Raw genomic sequence first — 12,652 nt, forward strand, 5'->3', positions numbered from 1 at the left:
AGGCTGACTTCCTATATAGCATGTATGAAGAATATTATAACTTTCTTTTTATTGTTATCTTCTTCAGAATTTTACTTCATGACCTAAAAATGCACTTCGTACCTCAGAAAGGGATTTAGCTCTAATCTACAGATAAATGCAAGGCCACAATGAAGCCCCATAGAGAAATGTGGAATTAAAGGAGTATGTCTGAGGAAAGCCTTTCAGTGCCAGTTGCAGACAGGAGGCCAGGGCTGTCTGCTTTCCTTAGTCTCAAAATTGCACCCGTCTCTTAATTTTTGGTTTTTTTAGGATTTTTGCTGTTGTTAGTGGGTCTGGGGTTTTTATTGAGTTGGTTTAGGTCTGATTTCTGTTTGTTTTGTTTTTAAAAGGAACCTCAATGTGCAACAGTAGGTGATACAAACTAGTCAATAAAATTGATGATAGTAGTTAAGTAATGCAAAAATAATTCAGCTTCTTGGAGTTACTTTAATTCCTAAAAAAAAAGAAAAAGTAATTACACTATATATGAAGTCCTTCATCTCCAAGGTCCAGTTTTGAATCCCTCAAGTGTTTTTCAAAAGTATTTACATTTACAGAAATAAAAAACAATTGCTCGGAATTGTTGATGCAGTTTCCTTTCAGCTTAGGCATAATGAATGAAGAGATCAAATAATTCCTGAGCAGAAAAATGCTTTTAAATAAACTTACCAGAAGCATCAGCATAAATGATCCCAGATATATTATCAGAAAAAACCCAGAAATCATAGCTAGGGAGAGAATTCCACGAATCCACCAATTTTTCCATCTATTAAAAAATAAAAATAAAAAGTAAGCAGTTATAAATGAAAATAAATTCCACTTCCTCTGATAACTAGGATAAAACTGTGTTAGAAACAGTGGGAATAGCAGAAGTTTTCGTGTTTAATCAATGCATAGCAAGAAACACAGAATCAAGCAACTGTCCAACTAAACAGGATGCACAGTAAAAGAAATTAGACACCTTTCTTCTTCCTCTGTGCTGCCTCAACCCTGCCAAATGCCATTTGCAATGAACTGGTACAACCCCACACTGCAGCTGCTGTGAAAATACATCAGGACCCTCCAAAAGCATCACCTCAGCTGCAAGACTGATGGGGACCCAGCCATGCAAAGGCTGGCATAGGAAAGCAGGGCTGCCAGGTAAAAAGCAAATGATTCTTTGAGGAGTAACAGACATACAACAAAACCTCTGAACAAGTGACCACCAACTTTCTACAGCAGCAAAGTGGTCTTTTGCCAGGTAGAGGGTTATCTATTGAAGCATCCCTGTGCTCTTGTGAGCACTGGAACCAGGAGAGGAGAACATGTGACAGTGGGGGTTGATGGGTCAAACTAGCTGTACTCTTTTGTCCTTGTAGACCTCTGCAGGGGTGGATACCTAAAGAAAACTGGATAAAAGCTTCTGTTACTACAGAATTATAGAATCATTTAAGCTGGAAAAACATCTAAGATCATGAAGGCCAACTATTAGCCTAGGACTGCCAAGTCCACCACTAAATCATGTCCCTGACTGCCACATCTACATATCTCTTAAATACCTCCAGGGATGGTGATTGCACCAGTTCCCCAGGCAACTTGTTCCAATGCTTGACCTCTTTCCTAAACCAAACCTCTCTAAAGGTTTAATTCCAAACCTTTTCCCTAAATTAAATTTTTGTAACATCCAACCTAAACGTCCTTTGTCACAATTTGAGGCCATTTTCTCTAAGTGTGTGCTGAAGGAACTAATCGCAAGTTACTGCTAAACACAAAGCCCCCTACTACAGCCCAAAGACATTCTTTCTGATGTTTTGCTTTGCATCAGTCTTGTGTTTCACTGCTTTATCAGGAGATATACCTGATTCAGTGTTAATTTTGAACCAGACTCCAGTTCTAATGTAAACTTTAACTACAGTAATTTGATTTTCTAGGATGTGACTCATTAGCAGGTTAATGGCAGCTACCGCTGGATTTGCTTTAAGTATCAGAAGAGAGGCAGAAGAGGCTTTATCACAACATGTTTTATGTTGCTCTATATGTGGGGTACACAGTAGCAGCTTGACCCTGGTGGCACATCCATAGTAAGCAAGCCTCCTCCAGAAGGCTTCAGCTTCCTTTATGAGCAATGTTAAAATACCACACGGTGTCTTGGGGGTGTTGACAAGCACACCACTGAAAGGACAACTTCAGTAAGACAAGAAGCTCCAGACTTGACAAATTTATTGTATCCTAACACTCTGCTAGAAAGTTATAGATACTATTTCATTCAAAGGTCAATTACAAGGAGTATCCATATTTCTGAGAGTTACAGCGCAACTCACTCATGTTGCACATGATGACAAGGGCCCTGCTGGGACTGCTGGCTACTGAACTGGCAGGTGATTTCAACTCTAACACTCATAAAACACCAAGAATTTAATTTTTCATTCAAAGCACCCTTTGTACACCTTTGTGCAAAAGCTCCAATAAAGAATTTCAAGCACATGAAACAGGAAAGGTTCACCTGCACCTCTTAGTTGCAGGCTTTGAGATATCACCACGCCCTTTGGAACAAGTCTGATTTGGAGGCTCAAGACTTCCACATTTAACACAATGACAGAACTCTGAAACAGACGCTCCTTGCAGTATGATAGCAATGGAGAATATCACATTCTGCTCACAGCTGGCGCAGTTTAGACACAGGCTTTTTAAAATTTGAAACATGACAGCTTCTTATAGGTCATGGACGTAACAGAAACAGACAACAGATTAGAAAACGAGCAAGTCAAAAAAACTCATTTCATGGTGCTATTGGAGATATCTACAGGAGACCAGCTTTTTTACAAGGATTTGGAAGCTTTTAATTATAGTCTGGATTAGAGATCCTTCTTTTGACTCTTGCAAGACCTAAGTTGCTTCTAAAATATACACTGCATATTGCTTGATTTGTTATTCTGGGCCTAATGCATATATGACATCCATATTCATTTTAGTAGGTAGTTTTTTGGTATCTATCAGCTAAATGCTCTTTTATTGCATTAGTAAAAGAAACATAACGCAACTTGCTTGCCCCAAAAGGGTTTGGCTGATCAGGTGTTGTAAAGAGACTGCATAAAAAATTATATAAGGAACTTTATCCAACAGCCTTTGTGAATATGCAGGTCCACACAATTATCTGTCTATCTGTGCACATACACATCCCCCCACATTTGTTGGCCATCAAGCTCCAGGGAGGCTGGAGGTAGAAACCCAAGTTTGAAAAGAAACAGCAGGAAAAAAATAAGCATCGCTTAAAAAAGTATGGAATTATCAGCTATGATGTATTTAACTGGACAGTAAATTATTTAGAAGTGGAAATATCACAAAAATCTAGCAAACCTTATCTTGAGAATTTACACATTTTTTCATTCATAAACCAATCCCCCTCTCAATCTTGGAGGTAGGAAATCAGTTTATAGCAACCTCCAGAAATAATCATTCTGCAATTCAAATTCTTTAGCCCATGTTATTGCAATGCTCAGACTCAGTAGATGTTTATGTAAATTGTGTTTACTTAGAAAAGCATACAATGGGTAAATACAGGTGTATGCAAAAAACCATTCCACTCAAGGGACTATCAAAGCATAAATAAATCAATAATATCCAGAAACAATTTATCCTTGAAATTTTCACATCTACCATATGAAACTTAAAACTGCAGTACAATTTCTAAGACCTAAAACTGCAATATAATCGGTACGAATTTTAGCCACCAACTGAACTGAAATTAAATTTGAGAGCTCTTTGTTTCACTGTACCTGGCAGACAAGCCTGACAAAGCCTTCTTGAGGATTTCTGGAGTGCTGTCTGTTGGTGGAGGAACATCAGGAATATCCAAATCACTTCTAAGGTCCAACTCCTGAAGCCTTTCTTCCAAATCCACTTCCTATCACAAAAAAGAAAAAATAAATATATCAGAAAACTCAATACAAAATGAAAGATTATCAGCTATTTTGTCAGTCAGCAGTATTCGGAGTCAAACATTACTTTAGGAGGTGATAATATCTGCATTACCTTCTTAAAGACAACAATGGTGTAACTAGTGAAACTGTAGATGTTGTAGGAGACAAATGTATGCCAGTAAATGTTTACAGGAAGGCCTGTACTTGGATGTTGTGACATTACCTGCTGTATTCAAGAAACTTCCCATTCTGGGTGTTATGAACGCACTGGGCATCACTTTTTCATGGATATATGTTTGCAGAAATACTCCAGCTGACAGATTATGGGAGTTTGGCAGAAATCCCCAAGCCTCTAACATGTTCCCTCATCTACATCTCAAGCTATGAAATTCCTTCTATGGAATAAGGGGAGGGTTTAATGTCACATTAAGAAGAAGTAAAAAAATGTAATGCATGAAAAAACAGTCCCTTTACAACGAGAAGAGGTTGCTGGCAGTTTTATACATGGTAGGACTTGAACCCTCAGGCTTGAAAAGAACAATCCAACACCAAGCTGTGAAGGGACCAAGTGTCCCATGGACACAGTATTACTTAAAATAATTTTGTGTGTGACTGCAACACTACGAATTTTCCTTCAGTATTTGCTGAGGACTGCTAGAGAAGATGTCATGTAGACAGACTGTGTGCTTAACCCAAATGCAAAACAGGCACTACATATTTTGGGACAAATTGTCACCAACTCTCAGAGCACACTGTCAGGACTATTTTTCCCTCAGTTAAAGCCAACACTAAGGGTGACTTCACTTGTTCTAAAGTTGCAAACACCATGGCTCCAGCAGTGAGCTGGAAATCTGCACTCAGCCCTGGCACAGCAGTAACGCAGAGAGCAATCTCTAGCTCAGTGTCTGGCTCTCTTGAGACATGAACTTCCTCCTGACCTCCCTGACTCACCTCACCTTCTTACAATCTCAAACAGCTTCCAGCTTGCCCTGCTGCCTCAAGTTCATCAGCTCTTAACAGTTCTGGGGACTGCTGAGTAACTGTGCCTTAAAACTTCTCCACTGCTATTTCTCCATCTCCCTTCTCTTTCCAACTTCCTTGTCTCAGTTCTTTCTTCTCTATTTCCATTCTCCTCTATTTCCATAAATCAGAAATTTCTGCTTTTCTTTCCTACTTTTCCTTAACAATATTATTTTCTTCCCTTGTTCTGAGTATTTTTGTCACTTTTTCTAAGCCAGCAGAGGTATATCATCTCTTTCTCCCCCCCTACAAGACACCGCAGAATTTAGGTGCCTACACCCCCAGCCATCCCACCCAAGCCCAGCATTGTTACTCTGTTTCTAATCTAGGCCTTTTCCCTGCAACTGCACTTGGGTGTAACCTCTGTCCCAGAGCCTGGCCTCTGCAAACAATACAGGCCAGAAGATAAGGTTTTCCAAAGTTGGTGGCCCAAAGCCAAGGGCCGAGCCCACGGTTGGGCAGAGGTGGCCATGGAGGGGCCAGGGGTCAGGAGCTGACCAGGGTGCTGCAGGCAGGATCCAACCTGGGACCCTCCCCAGACTCTCCAGGGACACTGATCTGAGGGGAAACATCAACCTTTCCACTTAGACAGTGCTCTTAACCTTTTAGAGCCTGAGACAGTGAGCTGGCACTATACACATGCACAAGGCAAGTGGGTAAATCCTCTTTTGTTTAAGTTAGGCCTGGGCTTTTCTCATTCACTTGATACACCACACACATGCCCAAGATGAAATTCTCGATTTTGCACCATTTACTTCTTTCAAAAAGGCGATCAATGTTTCCCCAGACCTTGAAACTCCACAGATGAATAATTATTAGGCAGACTCTCCCTACAATTAATACAAGTAACAAGAGCAAATAAGCTGCAGTCCAGACTTCACAAAGTCTGTAGAACATCTGAAAAAGCACATAAATAAATGAAAAATTAGCACACTCACAACCCTGCTATTCAGAGATGTTTCTCACAGTGTTGTACCATAGCCTAGGAAATGAACCATAGATGCAATTGGGGGGATGACAGCTCTCTCCCAAAGCCGTGTTCCAAGGGCTGCTCTGGAGTGCAGCAAGCTGTCTGTACAGTCCTAGGAAACGCTACTCACTGCACAGATGACGGGCAGTAATCCTGGCCCTAAGACCATGACTTAGCGTCTTTAATATTAATCCCTGCTTGCAGATGGCAGAGATGTTCTCTTGTCTAAGCACGCAGAACTAAGAATATCCCCCAACTTTTTTATTCCACTTTGGTGTTGTAGAAAATGATCGTGCTTAAACAATTAAAAGAAAAAAAAAATCTTTTTTTCAGAGGGACAATACTTTTGTCCCTCTGATCTTTAACATACTTGAACTATCACTTATAAGCACCTCATTATTTTTCAATATTTTAAATTTGCTACTTCTAACATCTGAACTCACAAGTGCACAGCTTTCTTCAGAGTATCTAACCAGCCTGAAGTAGGAGTCTGTGTTTATCTAATGTGATTTTCAGTAGCTCATGGGAGTTTGGCTGGTGCAACCTGCAAGTTGTTTAAAACTTGGTGCAGTTTTTCATGTTACTAAAATGACCAGTGGGAATCAACACCTCAGCTATCTTCAATTTCCCTATGCAACATACCTCAAAAATTACCACGAATGCTTTATTTTCCAGTTAACTGCTATCACAGCCACAACAATTTCTTGAATAAGGCATTTAATTTGTAAAGTCAGGTGCCAAAGAGGACATTGCTCACTAAAAACTAGTTAATTATCTTCTGCATCTTTAAGTACTTAGAACCCCATCACTGGGGGATGAGACTTTCTTGCTAATCATTTTCCAAATTATTTTACATGACTGATTACAAAGATCCCACAAATAACAACAAACATTAATACAAACATTATGGTGGGAAACACTAAATTAACCAGTAATAAAAACACTCAAAAAAACCCACCAAAAAACAAAAACAACAACCCCAAAAAACCAACAAAAAACCCCAACAAAAAACCCAAAAAAACCCAAAAACAACCCAAAAAAAAGAGAAACCCCCGAAAAAACCAAACTGAGCCTTACTACTGCAGCTTGACTTTGTAGAAGCAGTTTTGGAGATCAGCACAAACCCCAGCAGCCCTTCCTCCATCTGCTCTTCAGATTTGAGATGTGGCCAAGCTTAGTACACAGTAACATCAAGGACCTGTGAAGGTGTGTGGGAAATGCCGTGGGTTCCACATTGTCAGCAGGTATTTATGAGGTTTTCAAAGGTTAATTGAAACCAGCACAGGTTGTACTGTCCTAAGTGCCTAGGAACTAGGAACACCAACTCCAAATTGAGTGTTTTATCAAAGGTGTTTGGATTTTTTCCTAGAGTTTTCAAACTGCAGGTGACAGAACCATTTATACACAGAGACCTACTCCTGGCTGCTTGATTCACACCAAAAGTGTCTGTAAGGAGTAGATGGCTTAAGTTTGGTATTCTCAAAAGACAAGACTTTCACCCTTGCGTTAAATCTTCTGTACAGGACCACAAATACTTGGCCATAAAAAGGGGGAAACTCGGCCAGTCAAGAGCTTGAGCCTCCATAGCAGGAATTTAGAACACGTGACATCTTGCCATAAATTCAGCTTCCATGTGGATTTCTGCTTGACAACTATTTTGCAACAGCTCATGAAATACAGCCATGTGTCATGGAGAAAAAAATAGACATCTCCATCTTTCATCATCTAAAGGGCCACACACTTCTGAATTGCTGTTTTGTACCACACGCCCTCCACTACAATTAATACATGCCAAGCAAACCACGCACCAGAATTCTTCTGGTTACAAAGGCACTTGCAATGCTCCTCTTGTACGGCATTTTTCCAGGACACCATAAGGAAATCCTAAATAGACAGCAAATATGTTCTTTGAGAACGTAGCATCTCCATGAAGAGCAACTGAAAAAATGAAGCCATTGTCCAACAACTTATGTGAAAAAGTTAACAAGCGAAAGAGTTCAGTAATTGTCATTTTATAAGTCTGTTACTCGAAGGAAGTTTTCTCCTCCATCTTTGAACTTTCTGCAGTCTCTCTCACAAGTTCCATAGTAAAGTCAATAGTTCAGCTAGGACACATTGTAGAGTATTTAATTAGGTGTACCCTGATACCTTCCTCTGAAGCCAAGATATCAAAGTATCAGAAGATCCTGAATAATGAAAGCTTTTTTTCCAAACTATTAAAGCCTGACATATGCAGAAACACAGGTGAGAGACCTGCACATACTGAATCAATGACTGGAAACTACAGACCCTTTGCTCTCTGCGTTAGTACTAATTCACCACCATTTCCAAGAAAACAGAGTTGTTGAAATATTCTGCCTTTACTATTATTACCATTCTTGTAGCAGAAATCATAGAGGTCAGAGTTCTCTGTGACAATTAAATCCATTTTTGGGGTAGTCCAAGAGAAGTAATCCCAATGAAGTAAATAAGTGATCCATGGCAGACAGACAGATCCACAATAAGCTATATTGGAATTAGGAATTTCATTTATCTACAAGCAGGTTTGTGAGGTTTTGGACATCAAAGGTCCAACAGCCAAACTGAGCTCCACAGGTCTGAGCAACTTATCTGACAATTGATTCCCTGGAAGGGCTCTCCCACAGAACAGAAACCACTTTTTCAATACCACAAGAGAAGCACCATTCAGTGATTCCAAGCTTGATATAGTTACAAATAATTAACAGCCAGCAATGCAATATGATCACACTTCCCCCTCCCTATCCTACTGTGACAACTCTGTGCAGTACAAAGAGGAATAACTGTACGATTTTTTCCAGGATACACTAATTGTTTTGGAAGCATTTGAAAGCACTGTCTATTACTTTTTTAGCAAAAAATGCAAACAGTTGAAATTTTAAAAGACTCATGAACACATGCAGATCAGCCTGTAAATCTTTAATTGATTTACACATATTAAGTATCTGAATGCCAAGTCATTCCTCTCTCTCCCAGTGCTCACAGAGTATTTATGAAGGCACTTTGACCAAAGGTTCTTAGGAAAAGAGCAGCCAGGGCAAGCAGCAGGAAGTAAGAAAGTGACAACCAAAAAAATCACTCCTGCATGCCACAGGACAATACAAAGAAAACAACAAACTTGTGAAATTGCAGAGCCCTTCAAGGCAAAGGCATGTTCACAGCAATTTTGCAAATTGTCACAAGCTCAACAAGCTAGTGAGCAACTGGAGACACCAAGACTTGCAGAGCTTGGGAACTTCAAGCTTTCACAAAGGGTATATCACATTCCTTCATACAAAACCAAGGAATTTAGCTTTCCTTTGAAACTACAGCAATACAGAAATAGTTGTTTCCAATTAGTGACAAAAAGGCATGCAAATGAGGAAAAATAACCCCAAGAGCTTCACTTAAATTCGGTAGGAAATGAGCATCTATGGACATGGTGTAACATGGAAAGTACCAGATAGCACACTGAAAACAGTGCTCAAAGTAGAATACAAAGAAACTTTCAGATGTATTTAGTGTTTTTGGAGTTCTTCAACAAACACAAAGGGCTTCTCTACTTGGGCAAAAAAAGGTGCATGTTGCCTTTATATAGCTGGAAGGCTTGGTTTGGGCCAACAAGAGAAGAAGCAGAATGAAGCATATACGATCCAAAGGAAGAAAAGTTTTCTCCTTCATTACAAGTGATGAAGATGGAGATATTCCTGAGCTGCATTCTAGAAAGCAGTGCAAGCCCTCTGCATCATGACTTATCAACCAAAGAACTAGTTTTGAGTCCAAATACAGGATCACCACACCAAAAACACAAAAAGGTCATCTAAAGATAGCCAGAGGACAATAAAAGTATCCACCTGTTGTAAAGTCCAGGCAAGAGAGAGCAGAGTGATAACCATTTAGGAAGCTGTATAAGGCAACACCTGTGAATCCTGATGACCAGAGGCTGCTCATCAAATCACCTACAGCAGACATTGTGTGCGTGCTCATATTCAAAAGAGATCCCCAAACTGTGACCCACTGATTGAAACCTCAGTACAAAATACCAGTTTATTTCTACAGCTGCCAATAGCACTAAAGCCAGCTTAACATGTAAAATCTATCCTTACTGTCACTTGTGAGCCACTCTAAAGGTCACCAGTGCTGGGCACATTGCAGATAGGTGAAACAACTCCAGTGGGAACACAGAGGGTCCCACAAGTAATCCATGTCTCTTAGACACAAGAGATTGTCTCTTGTGCAGTGGAAAAGGCTTTCCTTATCTGTTGCTCAAGTGAACACAAATGAATGCACATTGAAATCCATCTGTAACCAGCATCCTGGCTGCATACATAGCACCAGCCTCCTGTCTGCTCAACACCATCCAAACTGGGATGAAACACTAAGCTGTCGAGCAGCTAGAGCAAAACCACAGTAGGCCTGAAAGTAAGAACAGCATTTTCCTCTCTGAAAATCACACAGGTAAACCAAGATTAGGGGCACTCTTTGGAGGTCTGTGTAGCAGAGGCTTTGAACAGCAACAATTCTTTGAAGGCAGCTCACTTCACATCTCAGAAATAAACTTACTCTGCAAAATAAAGCAAACCAGAGTATCTCCATAGAAAAACAGCTTTTAGAGCACACTGTGACAAGAAATTATGTTTAAAAGTTAGTTCTCATCTACAGAGGAATATTGTGCACAGCTATAGTCTAAACACTATCTTGTGTGATCACAACCCTCAGTACAGCACAGCACTACAAATTTGCAAGTTCATTGGCTTTGAGTTAAAGCAACCAAAACAAGGAATAAAAAGTCTTTAGTTCCATGTTCCAGTTCCTTGCCACAATGCCTAAGGCAGACAACACACTCGGCAGCATCAACATCCATGCAAATTTAAGCAGTTACCGATTCAAGTATTCAAGTCAAAACACACGTATTGCTACCTCAATTTAGTAATCAGAAAGCTTTTTTTAAAACTTCAATTCCAGTTACCCAAATGAGACCTTCTCTTTCATTTTATTCAGACGATTAGCAATTGTGATGTGGTGATGTGCTTAGCTTTTGTAGAGATAAGCCTTAACTCCACAGCACAAAAGAACAGCACTGTGGCTGTTTTGCCACTGTAATGAACCTGATGCACAGACTTAGTATTTTAAAAACCTCTTGCCTTAGCAGAAATGTCATACTGTAAGTCCTTTCCAGGCCAGAGGTGAATGCCTATCACTTAACAGGCCATAAAGCAGAAAGAGCTACTGGGGAAATGCTGACACAGCATTTAAATGGAGCAGATCACTGTTCTGAGTTAGTTCCAGTGCTACTGGTCTGGCCCAACCACACTGGAGTGTGCTCTCTGCCTGAGCCGATGTCCTAGTTTCATCCGGGATAGAGTTAATTTTCTTCCTAGTAGGTGCTAAGACTGTTAGTGTTTTGGATTTAGCAGGAGAATAATATTGATAACACACTGATGTGTTGGCTTTGCTGAGCAGTGCTTGGCCCAAGTCAAGGACTTTTCTGTTTCCCGGGCTCTGACAGTGAAGAGGTGCACAAGAAGCACAAGAAGGAGGAAGCATGGCCAGAGCAGCTGATATGACCTGGCCAAAGGCTCTCTTGGGGGGTATTGGCTGAGAAAGGCTGATTGCTGCTCGTTGTTGGGCAGGTGGTGAAACAATTGTATTCTGCACCACTGGCACTTCCTTGGCTTTTATATGCCTTTTCGTCATCTTCCTTTCCATTAATATTACTTTTTCATCTCAATTATTAAGCTGTTCTTACCTCAACCAGCGAATTTTACATTTTCCCCGACTCTCCCCCCCATCCCACCGGGCGGGAAGGAGTGAGGGGTGTGAGGGAGCGGCTGGGGTTACACCACGCCATCAGCTCCCTCCTCAAGGGGTGAGACACGACACGCAGCTACGGCGCTGAGCTTTCGCTGCGGGCCCAGAGGGAGCGCGGCCGCTCCCATTTCGGTCTCGCCACGGGAGAACGGCAAGGAGGTAAAACACGCGTGGGCCCACAGCCCCTAACTTGGCACCTGGCCCTCTCTCTACTGTCGCCACCCGAGAGCGCGGCCGCGTTACAGCCCGAGAGGCACCGGGAGGGTCCCTGATGCCGGAGCCAGGAGCGGAGCCCCACGCGCGGTCCGGGCCCGTGGGGGGGGGCAGCGCTGCCCCCCTGACCCAAAAGCCGGCGGTGCCGCCACCGCCCCCGCGCGTCCTCACCTTGTCGCTACCCGCCTCCGCCGCCGCCTCCTCCTCCTCCTCCTCTTCCTCCTGCTCGGCAGTCGCCCTCCGCCCCCCCCTCGCCGGCATTGCCCCGCCGGAGCGCAGCCGGCGGGGAGCCGGCGCAGGCGGGGCCGCGATCGGGACGGGGAGGGCGCGGAGGCCGCGCCGCGGAGCCCGCCCGCCGGCTCTCCTTCCTCCTCCTCCTCCTCCTCCTCCTCCTCCTCCCGCTCGGAACGCGGAGCTGTCCCCACCGCCGGGGAGGCGGCGCTCCGGCTGCGGACGCCGCCGCAGCTCGGGGGCGCGGCCGGACCCGGCGCCCCGGTAGCGGGGAGGCCGCCGCGCCCCCCCAGCCGGGGAGGAGGGGGAGGGCGATGTCGCCCAGGTGCGGCCGGCCCCCCCCCCCCCCCGCCGGCACCGCCCCGGGGGGCGGGGAGGGACTGCCCGGGACCGCGGGGCTTTCGGCCCGGTTCGTCCCGTCGGCCCGAGGCCGTGGGCACCCGCGAAGTCCCGTAACGCGGGCGCGGAGCTCCAGCTTGTTCTCTTCTGG

General features: G+C 43.0%; 1 protein-coding gene across 1 annotated transcript in view; it reads right to left on the reverse strand.

The window, feature by feature from the left end:
* CDS1 (CDP-diacylglycerol synthase 1) overlaps nt 1–12,192 on the reverse strand; it is a 29,394-nt gene extending 17,202 nt beyond the window's left edge. Inside the window, exons 1-3 of the mRNA XM_005525584.3 lie at nt 12,103–12,192; nt 3,777–3,904; nt 691–787 (exon numbers count right to left, since the gene is read on the reverse strand). Coding sequence (XP_005525641.2) covers nt 691–787; nt 3,777–3,904; nt 12,103–12,192 — 315 coding nt within the window. The remainder of the gene's footprint in view (nt 1–690; nt 788–3,776; nt 3,905–12,102) is intronic.
* Nucleotides 12,193–12,652: the final 460 nt, after the last annotated feature.

Source organism: Pseudopodoces humilis, chromosome 6 (assembly GCF_049639895.1).
Source record: "Pseudopodoces humilis isolate 2021_Gansu_Grassland_sample_001 chromosome 6, ASM4963989v1, whole genome shotgun sequence".
NCBI classification, from domain to species: domain Eukaryota; kingdom Metazoa; phylum Chordata; class Aves; order Passeriformes; family Paridae; genus Pseudopodoces; species Pseudopodoces humilis.